Source organism: Chrysochloris asiatica, unplaced genomic scaffold (assembly GCF_000296735.1).
Source record: "Chrysochloris asiatica unplaced genomic scaffold, ChrAsi1.0 scaffold00096, whole genome shotgun sequence".
In the NCBI taxonomy this organism is placed as follows: domain Eukaryota; kingdom Metazoa; phylum Chordata; class Mammalia; order Afrosoricida; family Chrysochloridae; genus Chrysochloris; species Chrysochloris asiatica.
In genome coordinates, this window is record NW_006408614.1 from 11,263,370 (window position 1) to 11,284,256 (window position 20,887).

At 54.9% G+C, this 20,887-nt stretch overlaps 1 protein-coding gene across 1 annotated transcript in view; it reads right to left on the reverse strand.

Annotated features, from left to right (window-relative positions):
* The window catches only part of HDAC4 (histone deacetylase 4), a 66,657-nt gene that overhangs the window by 29,110 nt on the left and 16,660 nt on the right, over positions 1–20,887 (reverse strand). Inside the window, exons 3-11 of the mRNA XM_006866790.1 lie at positions 18,234–18,354; positions 14,829–14,950; positions 12,995–13,126; positions 11,094–11,206; positions 6,904–7,020; positions 6,621–6,819; positions 6,050–6,057; positions 3,977–4,216; positions 1,554–1,811 (exon numbers count right to left, since the gene is read on the reverse strand). Of these exons, the coding sequence (XP_006866852.1) occupies positions 1,554–1,811; positions 3,977–4,216; positions 6,050–6,057; positions 6,621–6,819; positions 6,904–7,020; positions 11,094–11,206; positions 12,995–13,126; positions 14,829–14,950; positions 18,234–18,354 (1,310 nt within the window). The remainder of the gene's footprint in view (positions 1–1,553; positions 1,812–3,976; positions 4,217–6,049; positions 6,058–6,620; positions 6,820–6,903; positions 7,021–11,093; positions 11,207–12,994; positions 13,127–14,828; positions 14,951–18,233; positions 18,355–20,887) is intronic.

Sequence of the window (20,887 nt, forward strand, 5' to 3'; positions counted from 1 at the left end):
CACACACCCACCCACCCACCTACACACCCACATCCATACACACATATCTATACCCACATCCATACACACATCCCTACACACACACAATCTACACCTACATCCATACACACATCCCTACACATCCACCTACACATACCCACCTACACACACATACATACACACACACCTACACACACATATCTACACACATCCCTACACACACACATATCTACACCCACATCCATAAACAAATCCCTACACACCCACCAACACACACACACTTACACACACCCACCTACACTCACACCTACACACATACATACACCCACATCCATACACACACCCACACCCACTCACCTACACACACACATATCTACACACATCCCTATACACACATACATACACCCACACCTACACACACACATATCTACACACATCCATCCACACACACACACCTACACACACACAACCTACACATCCACACACACACCCATGTACATACACACACCCCCTGACCATCCACTTCCGAAGAAAACCACCGCTGAAATTCCTGTGGAGCAGAGTTCTGCCCTGAAGCTGACAGATGTTGAAATCGTCTGGACGGCAGCTAAGAGAATTGCTATTGTTAAGTGCTGTCCAGTCGATTCCGACTCACCGTGTTTCCGAGGAGTCTGAACCACGTTGCAGTCCCCCAGAGTCACACCAGGACTGGTTAGCTCCAACTCTGACTGCCCCACCAGCTTAGTGAAAACCCGATGCTCACAGTGTAAACTCTCCCTTGAAGGATATAACTTCCTTATTAAGTTGGACACCTTGTCCTATATTTACTGCTGTAAATGATGCATGTGCCCCTAATTCCCCTACAAAGCAGACAGCAAGTGTTTCCAACAACACACGCTGACCGTTCTGCCCAACACAATCATACACAGGACCACCCTCCACCAACACACCACCAGTGAGGTGGCAGGGCACCAGGTGTAGGTGCCACCGGAGGTCCGCTCCAGGGCTCCCCTCAGAGATGAGGACCAGATAACAGGCCCCGAAATTCCAGTTGAGGCACCTGCTCAGAGGCAGAGGCTGGTGGCCCGGGCATTCCGGTTCCAAGCCACTTCACTCAGAATGTGTGAAAAGGAAGCGGTGGCCAGCCCCCATCTTTGGAGGTATGTCTGGGCAGGTGGGGAGCCCTGGTGGGAAGGGAGGGGCATCAGATGACACCCACTGGCTCATAAAAGGTGTTGGACAGCCGCCCTGACACCCCCAGGACATCTGCTCCGTGGTGGGCTGTCCTACCCACTACTGTGGGCTTGCAGGGTTTTGTGTCCACCGTGATTAATAAACCATTGATGGGATTTATACATCAGTCTCCTGTGAGTTTGGTTGGTGTGTGTCAGGGCACCTGATCTGTGTGACTGGACACCAGCAGACCCTGCCAGCCCTCCATCTCCCCTGGCTGTCATTGTAGGGACTCTGCATTCCTCCAGAGCCCAGGAAAAGCGGCCCTGGCATCTGACTTACTGGGAAGTTCGCCCCCCTCCAGGAAGAGAACCCCCGGGGCCCCGCCCATGCGCTCCCACCTGTCGGAACAGCATCTCCTGCTCGCTGGCCTGGCGCTGACCCTGCTCGGCCTCCCGCAGGGGCTCCGTCTCCTCCTCATCGCTCTCGGCCGGCTCCTGCTTCACCTGCACTCCGCCCAGAGAGTGTGCCCCCTTCTGGCCGGACAGTCGGTCCAGGTAGGGCTCCTCCAGCAAGGCCTGGTGCTCCCGGAGCTCCTCCTCTGTCTCCTCGGGGTGGATCTCGGGCTGCCGGGCCGGCTCACTCGGCTTGGGGAGGATCTGCAGGTAGAGGAGATACTGAGGGGCGGGGGTCCCACGCTGAGATGTGCAAACAGCGCACGTGCCCAGCTGCTGACCAGGAGGAGGACTGGAGGGCCCAGTCTACCCGGGGGCACCTTGGAAGAAAAGCCTGGCCACTTCCTTCCCGAAAATCAGCCACGGAGAACTCTGCAGAACACAGCTCTGCTCGGGCTCAAGGCACACTCTCTGTGGTGCTGGGCAGTGCCTGGAATCGAGCCAGGGAAGGGGCAGACTGGTGTGCGGCCCCAGAGACAGGCTGCGGGTGACCCCTCTTCTCTTTCCTCAGATGCTCCTGAGCCCTCCTGGAGACACCTTGTTCATTTCCACCCCTGCCATGCCTTCTCCCGACCCCCTTCAGGGAAGCACCCCACAGGTGCCTCCTACTACACCTCATCCTCTTCCTCTGAGGTACAGTTCCCACACCAGAGAACCCCACAGCTCAGCAGTCTGGAATCTGTTCACAGAGATACACAACCATCACCACTGATTTCAAAATGCGTCTTCATCACCCCCTCCGAGGAGGGACTTTATGCCCGTTCCCTGCCGCTGTCTCTGCGTTCTGGACACTCTGCATGTCTGTTACTGTGTCTTCTATTCAGTTCCAGTTCAGAGTGACCCCGTGCACAACAGAAGGAATTCTTGCCTGGTCCTGTCCCATCCTTACAATGGTTGCTGCTTGTGCCCACAATATCAGCCACTGTATCAATCCAAATTGTTGAGAGTCTTCCTCATTTTCACTGATCTTCTACTTTGCCAAGCTTGATGTCCTTCCCCATGGACTGGTCTCTCTTGACAACATGTGCACCGCACTTGGGAGTTTCTAAGGTGCATTCTCAGTGAACAGATGCTGAACTGTGGACTCGAGTGTGGAGTTTTATGGTATGGAAACTTCTTCTGAGACAGATATGTTTCTTCTTCTGGTGTCTGTGGTACATTCCATCTTCCTCACCAGCACCATAAGGAGCTCTGGTAGTGTAGTGGTTACGAATCAGGTTACTAACTGCAAGGTCAGCAGTTCGAAACTATCAGCTGTTCAGTGGGAGAAAGTTGAGGCTTTTTGCTCCCGTAAAGATTTACAGCCTTGGAAACCCTGTGTAAGGTCGCTATGAGTTGGAACCGACTCCACGGTACTTAACAACATCCACACCAACACCACAATTCAAAGGTATTGCCTCTTCTTTGCTCCTCCTTACTCACTGCCTCAAGTTCACAAGCCTAAGTGGTTGTTGTCGTTGTCAAGTTCTGATTCATAGCAACACTATGCACAACCACCCAGTCCTGCCCCATGCTCACAATTGTTTTGTTTGAGACCATTGTAGCCGTCACTGTCAGTCCATCCCAGTTTTGGTCTTCCTCTTCTTTGCTGACTGTCCACTTTACCAAGCATAATGGCCTTCTCCAGGGACTGGTCCCTCCTGCTAAGTCTCACCATCCTGGCTTCTCAGGAGCATTCTGGCTGTACTTCTCCCAACGCAGATTTATGTGCAGTCCACCACACATATGGGGCACATGCGTGGGCGTCAACTTGATGGCAGTGGTTACTGCGGGCTCTGTGAGCAGCTCCTCTAGTTAGACGCTCATTCTCCCACGCTGGCGTTGGGGAAGGAATTCAGGTTCTACCACCCTAACCTTGCTCTCCTGCAACTCCTTTCCTCTTGAGATGGGACATGTCTGAGAGATGCCCACAGCACATCCAGCTGGACTCCACACACCTCCTTGTTCCCACATACCTCCTCCCCTGCCCCGATCTTGCCCCTGTGAGGAGCTGGCCCCCTGGCACCCAACCCTGCCCCCATGGGTTTGTGAGCTGGCCCCTCTGCACCCCCGTGGGTATGTGAGCTGCCCCGCCCCCCCGCACTCCGTGGGTACATGAGCTTTCCCCCGCTGATGCCCCGTGGGTATATGAGCTGGCCCCCGGCACCCCGTGGGTATGTGAGCTGGCCCCCGGCACCCCCGTGGGTACATGAGCTGGCCCCCCAGCACCCCGTGGGTATATGAACTGGCCCCCCTGGCACCCCGTGGGTACATGAACTGGCCCCCCAGCACCCCGTGGGTATATGAACTGGCCCCCCGGCACCCTGTGGGTACATGAACTGCCCCTCCCCAGCACCCTGTGGGTACATGAGCTGGCCCCTGGCACCCACCTTGCCCCCGTGCAGCTGCTGTTGCTGAAACTGCTGTTTGTGCTTCTCCAGGAACTGCTGGTGCTGCTGCTGGATGACCAGATGCTGCAGCGCCTGCGCGTTCTGGGGCAGAGGCGCCGATTGCGTGCGTCCCAACGGGCGGTGCTGCCGCAGCTTGTGCACTGACGGGGACACCCTGTCCGCGCTGACCAGGGACTGGGCGTGGAGGGGCAGCGTGCCCAGGCCTGAAAGACACCCAGTCTGAAGATGAAGTGCGGGAAAACCATGGCAGGGATGACGGGAGAGCGACCAGGCAGTGACTGCCGGTGTCTTGCCCGCTGACGCCGCGGGCCAGCCAGATTATGGAGATCCCAGCTTCCAGCTAAGGGGGCCCCGGCGCGAGCTTATAAACACAGTCCCATGAAATTGGTAGGAAGCAGAGAACTACCCCTCAGGGTTTCTGAGACTCTAAATCTTCACGGGAGCAGACAGCCTCACTATTTTCCTTGGAGCGGCTGGTGGGTTTGAACTTGGGGTTGGCAGCTAACCCACCGTGCCACCCAGGCTGCCACTTGGGTGTGCAGATGATTCTAACTTGGAGGGAACTGTCTGTTGAAAAGGAGTCCCCGTGTGGTGACCCAAGCCCATCCAGAGCCATCTGACTACCGACTTCCAAATGTCCACACCCAACCCTGAAATCATGCGGCAGGTCTACTCTGTACCCACAAGGTCACCGTGAGTTAGAATCAACCTAACACCAGCTGTTGGGGTTATCTTTTCCCAAGAGGAGTGGGGATCTGCTGAAAATCCGGCCAGTTTAGTCAGTGTTGAGGGGCTGGTGTAATCTTCCTTCTCAAGAAGGAGCCCCTCTCATCTGAAGAGCCTGTGTGAGTAGGCAGTAGGCCGCGCAGGAAGATGAGACGAGAATGTCCCAGGCCTACAATGGTGCATTGTACTCCCCCAGTCATGCGGGGGGGGAGGGGGGCAGGGGCAGAGAAATGATTTTGAGTCTCAATTGTTTTTAGAGTCTTTAGTTACAAAGATGGCATGGGAACTTTGAAGTGTCACTGTCCCAATGGCATCCTAAACACATCTGACACCTTGCAGCCAGCCTACCCATCGCACACGAAGGAGTCCAGGAGGCTGCTTCACCCTGAATGTTTCACTAGAATATCTTCTGTGCACGTGGGCCTTGCTGTCAGACCCAGACCGACTCTCCCAGGCAACCTCTCCCCTCTAGGCAGTTTTCACCCATCTGCACTTGCTCTTTTTCAAACTGTCGGTGCTGCGGGGAGGGGGGTGGTCACCATTTTTACAAGGTTGCGGGCAAAGAGAAGGCATGGTGGTACAGAGGGGACAGTCCACTGCTGACTGGAAGGTCGGTGGTTGGAACCCACCAGCCGCCCCGTGGAGGAAGATGAGGCGGTCTGGGTACAGATTTCTGCCTGGGAAAGCCTCGAGGGTCACTCCTGGCGGCTTTGGCTAGTCTGGGTTTCATGTTGAATGAAAATCACCCCGTTGCACAGTTAAAGTACCACAGCCATCGAGGACGTCGGTGAGCGGGGAGGAACCTCATGGCATCCCGTAGAAAGGGACCTGTTTCTACGACCCGAGAGCCGTGAGAGTAAGTATTGACCATGGAGAGAGGGGAGCAGTGAGGGGTGGTGGACCCTTCGGATGGGACAGGGAAGGGAGAGGGCAATGAGGGCAGAGCGTCCTGTGAACCGGGGCTCCCAGCACTGGATCTCAAGTGAACAGGCTCAGAAGTGTGTTTACTGGCCCTGGTGACACTGTGGGGCAGGGGAGCTGATCCAGGTGTGCAGACCCACTGGTCACAGGTGTGAACTTAGCTGGACTGAGTGAAGACTCAGCGCCACACCGCTGCCGTCTCCTCCTCGTCTAAGCTGCCCCCACCCACACCCTGGTCTGCCTGCGCTCACCTCCCTGTATCCCCTGCTAACCACAGGAGCCAGACCCCCATCAGGAGCTTAAAGCAAACGTGGACCTGGCTCCTGTTTCTATGCCATGTGCGCTCTCACGTTGGGGAGGGTAAGCACTGGACTGCGAACCACAAGGTCGGAGGTTCAAACCCACCAGCCAGTCTGTGGGAGACTTTCTGCTCTCACAAAGATCTGCAGCCCAGAACTCCCATGGGGCAGTTCTAGCCTCTCTTTACAAGTTTTTGGTCTAAAGAATAAACCAGAAACCCCTGCCCTCGAGTTGATTCTGTCTTACAGCCACCCTACAGGCCGGAGGGGAACCAGACCACAGGCCTCATGAGGTCCTAACTCTCACCCAGCCTCCTCTTTCTTTTGTGGAGTGGCTGGTGGGTTTGAACTGCTGACTTTGCAGTTATCAGCCCCGAGCTTAGCACGTGGGGCTTCTGTAATAAAGAATGAGACTGATGGAAACTCTTGACTGCTCACTGAAAGAGTGAAGGTTCGAGTCCAGCACACACCCCGTGGATCCCATCCTACTCTGACATCCGAGGCAGAGCCACGAGTTTTCAGCTGTATGGAAGGCTCGAGCTCTAACATTTGAGGATGGAACGTGGGTGTCCATTCGGGGAGGGACGAGGCTCCCTTGCCCGCCTCCCCCTGAAGGCCTGAGCAGAGCTGCAGCGAGTTGAGGGGGGCGCCACACTCCCCGCTCACCTGGGACTCACCTGTCACTAACGGTGCCTGTGCTGGTGGCTGCTCCAGTAGCACCAGGCGCTGCAGGACGGAGCTGTGAGCCGCCCCGCCGTCCCGCTCCAGGGGCGAGGTGCTCAGGTATGGGGCCAGGTGAGTGCCGGGGAAGAGGGAGATACGCTGCTGTAGGGCAGGGAGAGCTAGGCGCTCGGTGTCCTGCTGGCCAGCCGTCCCCTAGATGGAGCACAGCAGGTGGTCAGGGCGAGGGTCTGGACGCACCCCTCCCCCACAGCCTCCCCAGACCACCGGGCTACTTACAGCGGAGGGGCCGGTGGCAGGAAGGCCCAGCGTGATGTTAGGCAAGGAAGGCGATGTGTAGAGAGGCAGCTGGGTCACCGAGCTCTCACGGGACACCAGTCTGTGCACCAGGTTGGTCTGCGGGCAGAACACAGAGTGACAGTCATACACAGGGCGCGTCTCAGAGGAAAGGTAGTGGACGTGGGCCGAGGGTGTTACCCTGAGTCCCCAGACACAGACACACAGTGGACAAATGACCACATGTGCCTGGGAGAGTGCCCCAGGCAGAGAGACTGCACACCCTCAGCTTCCTGAACTGCCAGTCACTGTAAAGGTGTCGCTGGGTCATCCAGGATGACGTCCCTAAAACAAGTGGCCTTGGAGTCAGGACACAGGGGCAGAGACCAGAGGGGAGAAACAGTGAGGAGTAAAATCACAAAGACACCCCCAAACATCGAGGGCAACATGTGGTGAAAACAACATTGATTAATCACAAATTGCGCTAGTATCAATTCATTAAAAACAACGGGACTTCAGAAAGTCTGTAGGGGAAATTCCCTTGTCTTTCCAGGTGATTTTTCCACCGACTTTTTGAAGTTGTGAGAGGCGTGCCTGGCAGAGGAGGGAGGGGAAAGAACGTCCTGGAAAAAAGACCCCACAGGGGAGATTTCAGAAGCTCTGTAATTACCTCAAATTGGTGATTCTTCTAAAAAAAATGGGAATACTGTACTGACCCTGAGGAGGAGAGCAACACTGTGCTTAATGGACGATAAATGGACGTACCCTCTGTACGGGACAGTCTGAACGTCCATGTCAAAAACCTTAATAACCGATCTCACTTGGCCCTAAAGCACAGTATTTGGGGAATCTAAGGAAATAATCTTAACTGCAGACTTGTTTATAGCCGAGTAAGTCTTCTTGTTATTGGGTGCCGTGGGGACTCGGTGTATGACAGAACGAAACACGCCATCCTCACAAACATCCCTGTATCAAACATCAGTCTCTTGTTGCAGCCACGGTGTCAATGAAGCCCGTTGAGGGTCCTTCCTCTTTTTGGCTGACTCTCTACGAATCCTGCAGTCAATCAGTTAAATGAATGAAGGGAGAGTTATCTGCGGGGACATTCAAGGAGGCTGGAAACACCTTGTCAGTGCCTTCTTGAAAGCTTGTTTGTGACTCCATCTATTGTGAAGCTATGAAAACAAAGGATAAAGCCTGCTCTCAGTGGGCTCAGTGGACAGTTCGACCACCGTGGGAAGCCAGGAACAAGGCTGAGTGGACAGATGGGGAAAGAGCAGGTAGGTGCAGACCTCGAGGAAGGGAATCAGCGATGTTGAGCATCTTCCTACTTCTAGAGTGGACCCTCTGCTAAAATCATGTTTTCATCACACCTTATCCCAGGTGCAGTCAATACTCAAATGAACCAGCAAAAACCAAGGACAGAAAGAACAGACAATTTTATAAGTATGTGGCAGGTAGGATGCTGGATGAGAGAAAGGAGGCTTGAGGGCAGACAGGCAAACAGGAAGATCCATTTCTCCACTCAGGAGTTATATTCTGAAATTTCATTACAAGAGAAGAAGTCAGTGGGCTGGGGGTTTCCTCCCACTCCCGGTGTTGAAGTGACCTGTGTCCTGCACTTCTTTGGGGGAGCCCCTGTATGACTCCAGAGCTTGGAGTCATTTGGGAACACCTGCCTTACGAATTTTCATCCTTATAAGACAGAAGTGGCCACTCTGTCCCTTACAGGAAACTCACAGGTTTACAGTGTCTTGTTCCAGAGAAATAGGGCAGCAAAGGTTAACGGTTAAAGGACTGTTCTCCAAAAGCTGGAGACTTATCATATCAGCAAGGTCTTCTTCAAGAAGAGACCAAATGGCCCAAATAATGAATGCCTGGGATCCCAAGGGGCATTTACTGAGTGGCAGGTTCCTGTCTGGTAACCAGAGCTATGGTTTACTCCATCGATCTTTGGAGAGGAAGTTGCCTCCTGACACTTATGTGGTCATGTTGCTGAGTGTCCCTGACAGGTAGGTAGGCAGAGCCCCCAGGAGGGGCCCTCGTGGCTCTGATCCACTGGTTCCATATGTCCTTCACTGTCCAAACACGCACGCTGGGATTCTGCTGTAAGCCCAGTGGCACACGGTCAGAGCATCTGCCATGTGCACAGGGACGGGATGGAGTGGTCTCTGAAGGTCACTTAGAGAGTCCCTGCCACACTCACAGCCCAGCTTTCCTCTGTTCAGGGATCTTTGAGACACCGGAGTGGCTCTGGTAGCGTAGTGGTTACGAATCGGGCTGTGAACCTAAAGGTCAACGGTTCGAAACTACCAGCTGCTCCGCGGGAGAAAGATGAGGCTTTCTACTCCCGTAAGGATTTACACTCTCGGAAACCCTGTACAGGGTCGCTATGGGTCGGAACCGACTCGACGGCACGTAACAACAACAACAACAACACGGTTAGCCACATATGGGTCTGGGAGAATCAGGTGGGGAGTGTCCACATGCCGTGTGGGGCCAGTCTCAGGGGCACAGAGCTCTCAGAGCTGGGCAATCCCGATAACACTAAGAGCTGCTGAGAGCAAGTCTGTAATCACTAAGTCCAACCCCGTCCCCAGCCTGGCTAACTTGTGTCTGAGGTGAAACACCAAAAACCATACCTTTTCCATTTGTCAATTCCTTTAGATACCTGTTAGTCTACAGTGATTTCTAGGACATGTGAGTTACAGAAATTGACACCTAACTTAAACTGGAAACATCCATATCTACCTCACATCAGGTTTTGTTACTGTGCTAACCACCAAGCACATACCTGCCCACATTAAACACAAGTACGTACAGCCACTATCTACAACAGGGGTGGGGAATGTGCCCGCGAAACTATTGGTCAGTCCCTGCCAAGGTAACTGCGCTTCCAGCCATCACGTTTCTTGTTAAAGTGCCGCCAAGTTGGTACCGACTCGTAGCCACCCTGTATTGGGTTTCCAAGGAGCTGCTGGTGAGTTTGAACCACTGACCTTGTGCTTTATCCCACAGCACCACAGGACTCCAGCCATCACATTAGGGGTGAGTTAAAGAAATGTTTGACCAAATACAGCAGGTTAATTTTTAAGTTGATAATTTCATTATAACTCACGAATGATGTTAGAAATTTTGGCAGAAAAAGGATTCCCCACCCCTGCTCTACAATACGCATCTGGCGTTCCTTCCTGCTGCAAGGTAGACATCATAGAGAACCTCTCTGTCAGAAGGATCATTGTGACATTTAATGGCCTAAACAAGTCCTTCACCCAGGAGGCCAGAAAGGACCATAAACACATGATTAACTAAAGACAGTAAGAGAAGGGGGGATCCAGCAAGCTAGGATCACAGTGCTGAAGGCACTCTGAGTATGTATTATCCTTGTTCCCGAAACATCTTTTCTGAACCCTGAAATTAAAAACTGCTACGTTCTTGTACGGGCTACTCCTGTGCAAGGGTACAACTTGTTTCCAAATATTTTAGGAGGAAAATAAACTGACTGCACTTAATAAGTTATAATTTCTTGTGCGTGAGAAAACTCTGAACCAACTCCCACTCAACAGAGCCGGCCTCAAGAAGCAGCCTCCGTCCTGGCTCTTACACGAGATGGTGAAGGGCCTCCCCACTGGACACCCACCACCACACCGGTTCCCTACCTCGGAGCTGCACAGGCCCTGGGGGGCCAGGAGCTGAGGAAAGCCAGACGAATGCCTGGGAGGACGCTCCTGGGGGAGTCACCCCTGGCCTGTTCTGAACCATGTACAGCTGGCCAGGCACCTGGCTGTCTCCCAGGCCGCCCTCCGCTCAGCTGGATGTGTGTTCCTCAGAGCCTTCTTCTGCCTCTGGACCCCCCTGGCTACCTGGTGACGTCCCTCCCTCTGAGTTTCCCCTGACCCTCGGTCCCCCTCTCTGGCCAGGCAGCATGCACAGTCGGGTTTTAACCGGAGTCTTTTTCAATAGAAAGTAAACACTTAGATTCCTGGGGGGCGGGTCCTGCCCGCCTGAATCCCATGTGTGCCCACAGTCCTGTTTCGATGCGCCTCACAGAACACGCTCAGAAAGCCCCTTAGGAGTGTGGGTTTCGGTGCTTCTGAAGAGTGGCTCAGATGCCCACATGGACCGCAGGTTTAGGGGGACCCCGTGGCATCTCCCTTTCCCCGACGTGGACGGTCAAGGTGAGTCGCACTGACCTCGGCAGGGATGCTGGGGACGGCGGGAGCGATGCCGTTTTCGGAGCTGACATTGCTGGAGCTGTTGTTGGGGGAGCTGGGCCCGGAGCCCGGGGCACTGCTGCACGCTGAGTCTGTGGGTAGGAGAAAAGCTGTCGGGAGCGCGCACGCACAGGAGCGGGATGTCTGGGCTGGAGACACTGCGCCCCCCGGCGGGGACAACACCAAGTACCATGCCTCTGCGGGTTTTCGTTCAGGAAGGTGCGTGCTTAGCACAGAAACCCCAACAAGGAGGTGCACACCCAATCTAGAACCGGGGGTGCAGGATGTACCCTACATCGGTGCCGCCCTGGCATCCTCGGGGGCTTTCTGAGGCACGTAGCTCCCCGGACGCCCACCTCGGCCTTTTATGAGGTACACAGCGTCCACTTCGCAGCACCTTTGGACTTCCAGTGGAACACCGTTAGTAGAGGTGATCCCTTAAATGCGTACCCATCTCAGGAACACGCAGGGGCGTGGTAAATGAAGCCCCGCCCCACCAGCGGCCTCTTCCAGGTCAGGTGATATCAGACATTGGAAAAAGGTACACGTGCCCTTCAAAAACTCGGCCATGCAATGAAAGCAAACACAGGAGCGGTGGGCCCCGGGTAGCCCAATGAGTCTGGATTTTATCCTGACTTCAGAAAGGAAGAAGCCCTATAAGGTGTTGGTTCAAACCCACCAGCCGCTCTGTGGAAGAAAAAGATTGCCTGCTCCCGTGAAGATTGGCAGCCTTGGAGACCCCAAGAGACAGTTCTGCTTTGCCTTCTAGGGTCCCTATAAGACGGAAGCTGACTCGTGGGCACTGGGTTGTGTTTTGGGGTCTCCCAGATCCCTGAAGAGAAGACCCCCTCCTCCCTGGAAGGCGTGCCTCCACCCCCTCCTCCCTGGAAGGCGTGCCTCCTCTCCTTACAAATCACCAGTGCTCAGAGCCAGACCCTTCAACCAGGGGCTGCCACACATGCTGGGGACCCCTAAAATACCCACGTGCATTTTTAGGGTGAGGCCATAGGTTCAAGCCTCCTGGAAGGCTCTTGGACTTTGTCCGTGGTCTGTGTGAGGGGCAGTTCCCTAAAAGCCCCCTTCTCATCTGTCCCTGTGACCACAGCTCAGTGAATGACCAGCTAGAGCCTCACATGTCAGAAGCCCCACTCTGCTCTGTGTTGGCCCCTCCCCACCCAGACCCCCAAGGGCATTCCCACGTCCTGCCTCAAGGCCCAGGGGGCACCTCCCCTCTGTCTGGGTCCTAGAGACAGCACCCCTTCTAGCTTGGGTCTGAGCAGCATTCCTCTCTCTGTATCCAGGCCCTGGGGGGACAGTGCCCCTGTCTCTGGGTCCCAGAGGGCATTCCCCTTCAGTCTTGGGTCTGGTTGTAATCTCCCCTCAGCCTCGGGTCCCAGGGGCATCCCTCCTCTGTCTCCAGGACCTGGGGGTAGCACCCATTCTGTCTTAGGTTTTGGGGATTTCCACTCCCCAGCTCCATCTCCAGGTATAGGGTCCGGCCTCTCCCTAAGCAGCACAGGTGTGCACTTCTGCTGTTGGCCTCTAGATGGGGATCAAGAGCAATCCTTGTAATGCGCTCCAGCTGCGGCCCTTTGAATTCTTTTCTGACAACTGAAGGTACCCCCCCCTCCACCGCCCCGTGACACTGTGATGGGAAGGTGGGCAGCCTGCTCCCACAATGGACGATTGCTCCCCATGGGTTTGGGGGCGCTTTAATGGGCAGTGGGAACACGGCAGGGGCTGCTCGCTGCCCTCCGGAAGTTGCTGCTTCAAGTGCAGGAACGGGGTCAGTGCCATCGTGGGGTGCAGAGGTGGCTTGAGGGGCCCGGCCTGAGACCACGTGCCCAGAGGGGGTCTCAGAGGGGCAGGATGGCTGTTACCTGTGACGTCCAGCGGACGCTTTTTGAGGGCGGTGACCACGGGGCCATCTTTTCGGCGTAACAGGGGGCTGCTCCGTCTCTCAGCCACTTTCTGCTTTAGTCTGGAGCGTAACTTCAGGTTGGGCTCCGAGGCTGCACAGAACGACCAGTCAGCATGGGACACCCTAACACTCATGGGGGCACAGATCTGCTCCTGCCACAGCCAGCCCGTGGGGTGGGGCAGGGTGCCCTCATCCCGTCCCCATCCTGAATGTCAAATGTAGGGGTTGGCGGTGTCTCCGGGCTGCTGCGTGGCTGACCAGTGCGCTGGCTGGGCTCCCTGGGAGCTCTGATGACCCTGTGATTATCACAACTCCTCAGGGTGTCCCCACGCGCCCCACAGAGCTCAGTCCTTCCTCTCAAGGGTAAGCTGCCAGAGCAGCCAGCCGCCTCGGTGACACAGGTGAAGACCCCAAACCCTGAACCGGCCACCAAGTCAGCAGAGCCTGTCGACAACACCTAGATGTAGGGGTGCCTCTCTCCCCCAGCTCCCCTGGCCCTGGATGTGGGGGTGCCTCTCTCTCCCAGCTCCCCTGGCCCTGGATGTGGGGTGTCTCTCTCCCCCAGCTCCCCTGGCCTTGGATGTGGGGGTGCCTCTCTCACCCAGCTCCCCTGGCCCTGGATGTGGGGTGTCTCTCTCACCCAGCTCCCCTGGCCTTGGATGTGGGGGTACCTCTCTCACCCAGCTCCCCTGGCCCTGGATGTGGGGTACCTCTCTCACCCAGCTCTCCTGGCCCTGGATGTGGGGTGTCTCTCTCCCTCAGCTCCCGTGGCTCTGGAGTGTGGTGTGTAAACAGCTGTAGGTATGTATAATGCCATTTGCAAATTTGCAAGCTTAACCACACAGAGGGTCCTGCTCAGGGAACTGAGGCCTCTGCAGGCCAATTAAGTCATGGTCTCAGGAGGGGCTCCCCGGCCTGAACCTCGTGCACAGAAGGTTGGGTGTGGAATCGCAGCCTGTCCTATCTTGGTGTTCCCAGCAGACCCCAGCTACAGAGGCAGTGCACTGGAAAGGTTAAGGGTGTTTCCCACAGACTTCCTGAAGCCCCCACCCCCACCCCCACTCCTCAGTTCACTAGCAGCAGGTCAGCACTGGGTTGCTACCACAAGGTCGGTGGTTCAAACCCACTAGCCACTCCTTGGAAACCCTATACAGGGTCGCTATGAGTTGGAATCAACTCAATGGCACTTCACAACAACAAATGGTAAGGGGAGGCTTCAGAAAGTTCACGGGAAAATCCCATCACCTTTCCACTCCCATTTTTCCATGGACTTTCTGAAGTCCTGTAGGTTCATTTAGTGACCACACTGATTAGACATGACCCTTATCTGGTTCAGGCTGGTGGAGGGAGCCACACAGCAGGGCAGGGCCCTGGAGAGACAGGGGGTGTGGAGGAGGAGAGCAGGGGTCCACCGTCCACCGAGTCCCTATTAATCCCATCCATCCAACTGGCACCACGACGGCCCACACCCACAACTGTCCACAGTGCCGTGGTGTCTGGGAGCCAAGAGACAGGTGCTCCCAGCACACAATGGACAGAACACTGGAGCACCCCGGGGTCAGTGAAGTGGGCAACTCCCCAAGCAGAAGATGCCACAGTGGTCACTATGACAGTGTGTCACCAGGCAGTGATGAGGCTTAGCTTCCCCTTCTGGAACGGCCAGGGAGCCCACAGAGAGCACACACACATCCCTTCACTCGGACAGCAGGCCACACCCACAGCCCTGCAGCAGTGAGGGAGAGTGCGGTTATGGACGAGACCCCTGCACCTGGACAGCAGAGCCTGGCACCCACCTGTCTTCCTCAGAGGAAAGTCGTCTTTGGCGTCATACATGCCCAGGACGGGGGGGTTGTAGGAGGTTGACACCCCACTCTGGGGGGGCGAACTCTGGTCCAGCGAGCTGTGCTGTGTCTTCCTGAAGGCAGAAGCAGAGTGGCCCTTAGTGACCGCGGGTACGCTCCCGATGGTTGTCCTGGGGATGCCAGCCCACTTCCACCCTCCCCGAAACTAACTGATACAAACTCTAGATAAGCAAAAGGCACAGACAGACAAAACCCCCATGAGGACTCCCTCCTCCACTGCGGACCCCTGCCCAGGCCTGGAGACCACCATCCGCCCCCATCCATGCCCTCGAACTATGTTGGGCACTGCTCTTGTTTTCTGGCTACTGGTCACACCCGGCTGGGCAGGGTGTCCTGGGATTCTTAAGTCAGGGGGCTCTGGGTGTGAGGGGTCACAGTGGGGTTGGAACCAAGAGGCATCAGGATCAGACACTCGGGGAGTGGACGCTGGGCCCACCAGGACTCAGGAAGTCATGGGCTGTGCTCTGCAGGAAGCAGTCCGGGGACTTTCCTGTCTTTTGGGCAACAGGTGGGCAGCAACCCAGTCCCTCTGCCGTGGGAGTTCACCTGTGAAACATGACCCCTTTACAAAGAGCTGAGCACTACCCAGAATCCTTCAAATGGTTGGAGCGTGGTGTGCCATGTGACAGAGCAGAACCATTCATCGGGACCCCCCAGGCTGCCTGTCCTCTCTGCATGGGGCCAGGTCTCCAGCTCCTTCTCCTGTGGACCTGTTAGCCGTCCAGGGCATCACCTACGCGCCACCAGGGCTCCTTTCTCAGGACTAGGAGGGTCCTGTGAGGTCCTGACTGCCTGCTGACATTCAGGGTGACCAGGCGTGGCACCAGCTTTGTCGGAATCACCAGCTGAGTCTTACCAAAAACGCTGAAGATGGAATGAATTCTGAGGGTCCTCAGACTGCGAACGGAATCTGCTTAATGACTGGGGACGAGTTTGCCGACTGGGTTATTTGGAATCTGTGAGAAGATTTATGTGAATCCACAGAACTCCACTACATGCACCTGGACTGATTTGACGTGAGAACGTGATCTCTTACACACACACACAGAGGTGCACGTTTCAGTGTCTGAGGGGGAGCTCATGTAGGATCGTGTGAACGGGATCACAGAGACAGCTTAGCATCCGGACGGTGGCACCTCCGGCTCCCAGCCCTGGACACGGCCAGTACTGACTCATAGTGACTCCATGGAGAATAACAGAACCAAACCCTGGCTGGTCGTGCGCCCTCCTCACAATCATCACTGTGTCTGAGCCCACTGTAGCAGCCACTGTGCCAGTCCGTCTCACTGAGGGTCTTCCTCTTTTTCTCTGACCTTCCCCTCTACCAAGCATCATGTCCTTCTCCAGGGACTGGTCCCTCCTGACCACATGTCTAAAGTACGTGAGACAGAGTCATGCCATCCTGGCTTCTAAGGAGCTCTCTGGTTGTACTTTTAACACAGAGCTGTTGGTTCTTCTGGCAGCCCATGGCACTTTCAGTATTCTCCTCCATAACTCAACACTGTAACTCAAACACATCAATTCTTCTACAGTCTTCCTTATTCACTGTCCAACTTTCGCATGCGTATGAGGTTATTGAAAATACCATTGGCTTGGGTCAGACACACCTCAGTCCTCAAGCTGACATCTTTGCTTTGCAACACTTTAAAGAGGTCTTATGCAGCAGCTTTGCTCAATGCAGTATTTGATCTTATAAACTTTCTATGCCAAATTGTCTCCAAGCGACGGTTCCAGAGAAACTCTCACCAGCATCTGAGAAGTCCAAGTGCTCACTCCTTTGCCAACACGGATTTTTTCATTCCGGCCACTTTAGGGAGGCGAGGTGGCATTCAGGGGCAGTGGTAGATTTCTCTCCCATCCTCCACGCGGGAGACCCCAGCTCTGTCGGCGGAGGCGAGTGCTGCTATGATGCTGACTAGATTTTGGTGCAGCTTCCAGACTAGGACACACTGGGACAGACCTGGTAAGCTGCACTGAAAACCAGCCGATGAAAACGCACTGGACCACAGGGTGTGAGAGCCAGCATGTCGTACTGCGGAGTGCGGGCTTATCATGTATGAAAACACATTGGACCACACGGGTCTGGCAGCCAGCATGTTGTACTGCAGAGCCGCGGGGTCGCCATGAAAGAAAATGCATTGGACCACAAGGGTCTGAGAGCCAGCATGTCGTACTGCGGAGCGTGGGGTCGCCATGAATGCATTGGGACCCATCCAAGGATGCTTAACAACAGTAGCAGCAGCAGTGTGGGTAAGGTGCTGGTCCTAGGTGGCTTGCTGAACACCTTCACACTACTGCCCATTCATGTGTCTTAGTACACGCGTCTGTTGTAACTCCCCACCCCACCCCCACCCCCACTCCACTGGGCTGCTTGTCTGTTTCCTGTTGAGCTGAGAGAGTTCGATGCCTATGATAGATACAAGTGTTTTCCCAGATACATTCATCAGGGATATTTTCTTCCAAGCCCTGGCTTTACTTCTCAAAGAGAATTAAAAAGACTTTGATGAAACCTCATTCATTAACCAAGCTTTTGGTTTACACATAATGATTTTCATGAGAAATCTCTGCTCCATCTGTGGCTGTGGGGATGCTCTCCTGTCTCCTTCTAGAAGTTTCCTAGTCCTGGGCTTTACCTTTAGGTCTGTGGTCCACTTGGGGTTGATCACCACGGACGGTGTGCGGGAAGGGCCAAATCCAGCCTTCTGACAAACAACAGTGTTTGCATCCCTTGGCCAGTGAGTGTGAGTCCCGTGTGTTGATGAGACCTAAGAGTCCTGCCAGCCTCCACTCATGCTGCAGATCCCGTGTCATTCCAGAAAGAGGGCACACCTCCTCCTATCAGGGGCATCCCCTGGGCCAGCAGTTGGTGGTCTTGGCCCCGCCAGAAATGACCAGGAGAGCGAGGCCTCTAGCTCCCATCGCCTGCTTCCCAACAGCCCCTGGCTGAGCCCCCCATCTCCAGTTCCTCTCCAAGTGCAGCTGCTACATCCCCACAGCCTCCTTGACTGTGGACACTGCCTCCGTCCACTGTCCTGCTCTCCATGACCCCAGCGTCCACTGGAGTTGAGGACCTGAGCAGGACAGACAGGCTCCCTCCCATTCTTTCCTGGCCCAGGAAAGCGATTCTTACCCGAGAGCCATGAACACCTCAGTGTGCTTACTAACTTGACTAAGGATCCAGAACATGGAGCTGAAGTGAGGGGGTGGTGCCCACATTCACACACGAGCCTAGCCTGAGCTGGCCCCTTTGTGGCTGGAGAACTTGTGAGCAGTCAGAAAGAGGCGTACCCCTCAGGCGCGCAGATGGGAGGCAGGTGACGGCGCGCCCACACTTACCCATACCAGTAGCGGGGGTCACTGGAGATGCAGTGGTTCAGGTTCCGGTGGGCCAGAGCCTTTTTCTTGTTCAGGACAAACTCTTGCAGCTTCATTTTCACTTCTGTGCTGGCTACCGCACCTGGCACGTGAGGAAGGAGAGAGGGTGAGTCACGGCAAAGAATCAGGCTCTAATTTGGGCTGCTTCCGACACCCGGAAGACGGTCTCAAAGGCAGGGGACAGGAGCAGCCTTAATGAGAGGGCTGCTCCCCAACAAGACTTCTCCCTAATTGTGCGCTGTTCCAAAGGCAGATTAATCATCACCGAGACGCATTCTCACCCAACACAAAGCCCATGTTCCCACATCAAGAGCGATGTGAATAGAGCTGAGGCTGTCAGGTGGTCCTGCTCTGGCTCCAACCAAAGCAGCTGAGCCTTAGAGAGAGGGGTCTGTGTGTCCTGCCCTACTGCTCCCTTGCTGAGCAGAGTGGAGTTCACCAAGATGGACTGAAGGCATGCGGTTGTTGTTGTTGTTAAGTGCCGACAACTCGGGTCCTACGCACAGTGACCCTGTACAAGGTTTCTGAGAAGTGGCTGGTGAGTTTGAACTGCCGACCTCTGTGTTAGCACTCCAGGGCTGACCTCACAGTGCCACACCAGGGCTCAAAGGTTTACATTAGAGTTTTCTTGTATATTTTTGTGATTTTCTTGTGTAGGTGGTGGGTTGTTTTCACAGTTCCATGAGGTCAAATTGGCAGATTTGGGAAACCAAAAACCAAGCAGAGAAGTGGGAGCCGTGTGACGGACGGCTGGTGTCAGTCACGGTGAAGAAGTTGGAGAGTGAGTGGGGTGTGCACATCTGGAGTCTGCCTTGCAGGGACCAGCTCCATCTCTGACCATCCAAGGCATTAGCAAGGTGACCAGATCAAATGAAACAAGTCTTTAGTCAGCCCTTGAAATGACCTTCCAAAATGTTTTTTGGTAAATCTTCAGCCCCATCTGTAATTCAATGCAGGGAGGGGGGCCACCCTAATGTGTCACTGCTCACATCCTAGGGACCGGCCAGGGCACACACTTGTTCTCCTCTGTGGAGCAGACCTTACCCTCTCTCTTGCTTATTTTCTGGGGACTCTGTGAGGTACCCGGAAACCCTGTACAGGGTCGCTATGGGTCGGAACCGACTCGACAGCACTTAACAACTGTGAGGTATAGGTGTAGATGGTTTTGTTGCTCTGTGAGTGCAGGATTATTTTATTTTCCACTTGAGCTATGTGGCTGCTTGAGAATGTGAACTTTATGGAGAGCGGCTGTGTGCTAGGTCTGGCACATGCAGACCTCACGGCAAAGCTTTCCACAGGTGACCCAGCGCCCCCCGTTTTAGGTGGGGGCACTGGCTCTGCAATCGTCTGTGTTTGTCCCCAGTCCTTGTGCCCCTTTTCAATGCTGATTGCATTCTGAGGTTTACGATCAGGAAGCCTAGTGTAGTAGCTTTCCCTTTGAGACCTTCTCCTGTCTCCCCCCAGTGACTTGAGAGGCCCTCCGTTCTGTCTTGTCCCCGTGGCTGCTCATTCATCTCGTTGTATGCGGCTTTTCGTTCCCGTCATGCTGACAGACCTGAAACTGTTCATGTGTGGTTTGTGAGGTGAGGCGCATGGAAGCCTTGGCATTTTCTGGGGCATTCTGAATGTTATCAGTGACACCCTTTGTCCCCTTGGCCATGCACCGTCATGGCTAGCAATCTGTGGGATCTGTGTTTAGTCATGCATGTTTCTCACTGGGAGGCCGATTCTAACCTCAGCCAGCTGAGATCTCAAGATAGAGGGGCTGAACTCCAGCTCAGTCAGTGCCAGGTGGGGTCTCAGACTCGGGGTTCCTCCATGAGAGGTGTTTGCTGGCACGACCTTCTCTTAGCACAAACGGTCCAGCCAGGCTTCGATGTGACCTCACCAGAGCTACCAGGGAAGACCAAGCACACAAGAGGAAGCTTTCAATGTGCCAGATGCCCCAGGTCTCCTCTCGTTCCCATCCTGGGGTCTGAGGAGAGCACCTCGTCTCTCAGGGAAGAAGAGCTCCAGAGGAGGCTGAGTGCGGTGGGTGCCTAGGTGGGCACCACGGGCACCAGAACAACGCCAGACAAGTCCACACTTAGGCTCCTGGAGCAGCCCCGCAATGGGCTACACTGTTAAGACTCGAATGTTACTGGAAATACTTTAGACGAGTCAGCTAAAGTATTTATGGGACCACTTGAGTCTGCTGGGAACCACAGGGCTTGTTGTGATCAGCCAGTGGGGTGGTGAGGACAAGAGATAGTTCTCCTCCCCACCCCCCACACACACCAGAGAGAAACAACAAATCCAGGCAGTGGGCTGGGCTGAGGACAGCAGTGGAGACAGAGCTGGTGCACAGAAAGCTCCGAGGGGACAAGACGTGTGACAACAGCTTGTTCTTGGGACCAGGAGTGGGGTCTTTGCATTGCAGCCTTTGTAGCATTTTCGAGCTTTGTCCATGGCACTGAGACTGCCGCATTCCATCGGTTACAACAGCTCAGAGGACAAAGACACTGCTCCCTACTTTCGCTGCCCCATTCCTTGATTTTATGTTCAAAGATGGTGAACTTTAGATTCCCAAATGCAAAACAAAACAAAACCCAATCTAATGCCGTGGAGTTGGCTCC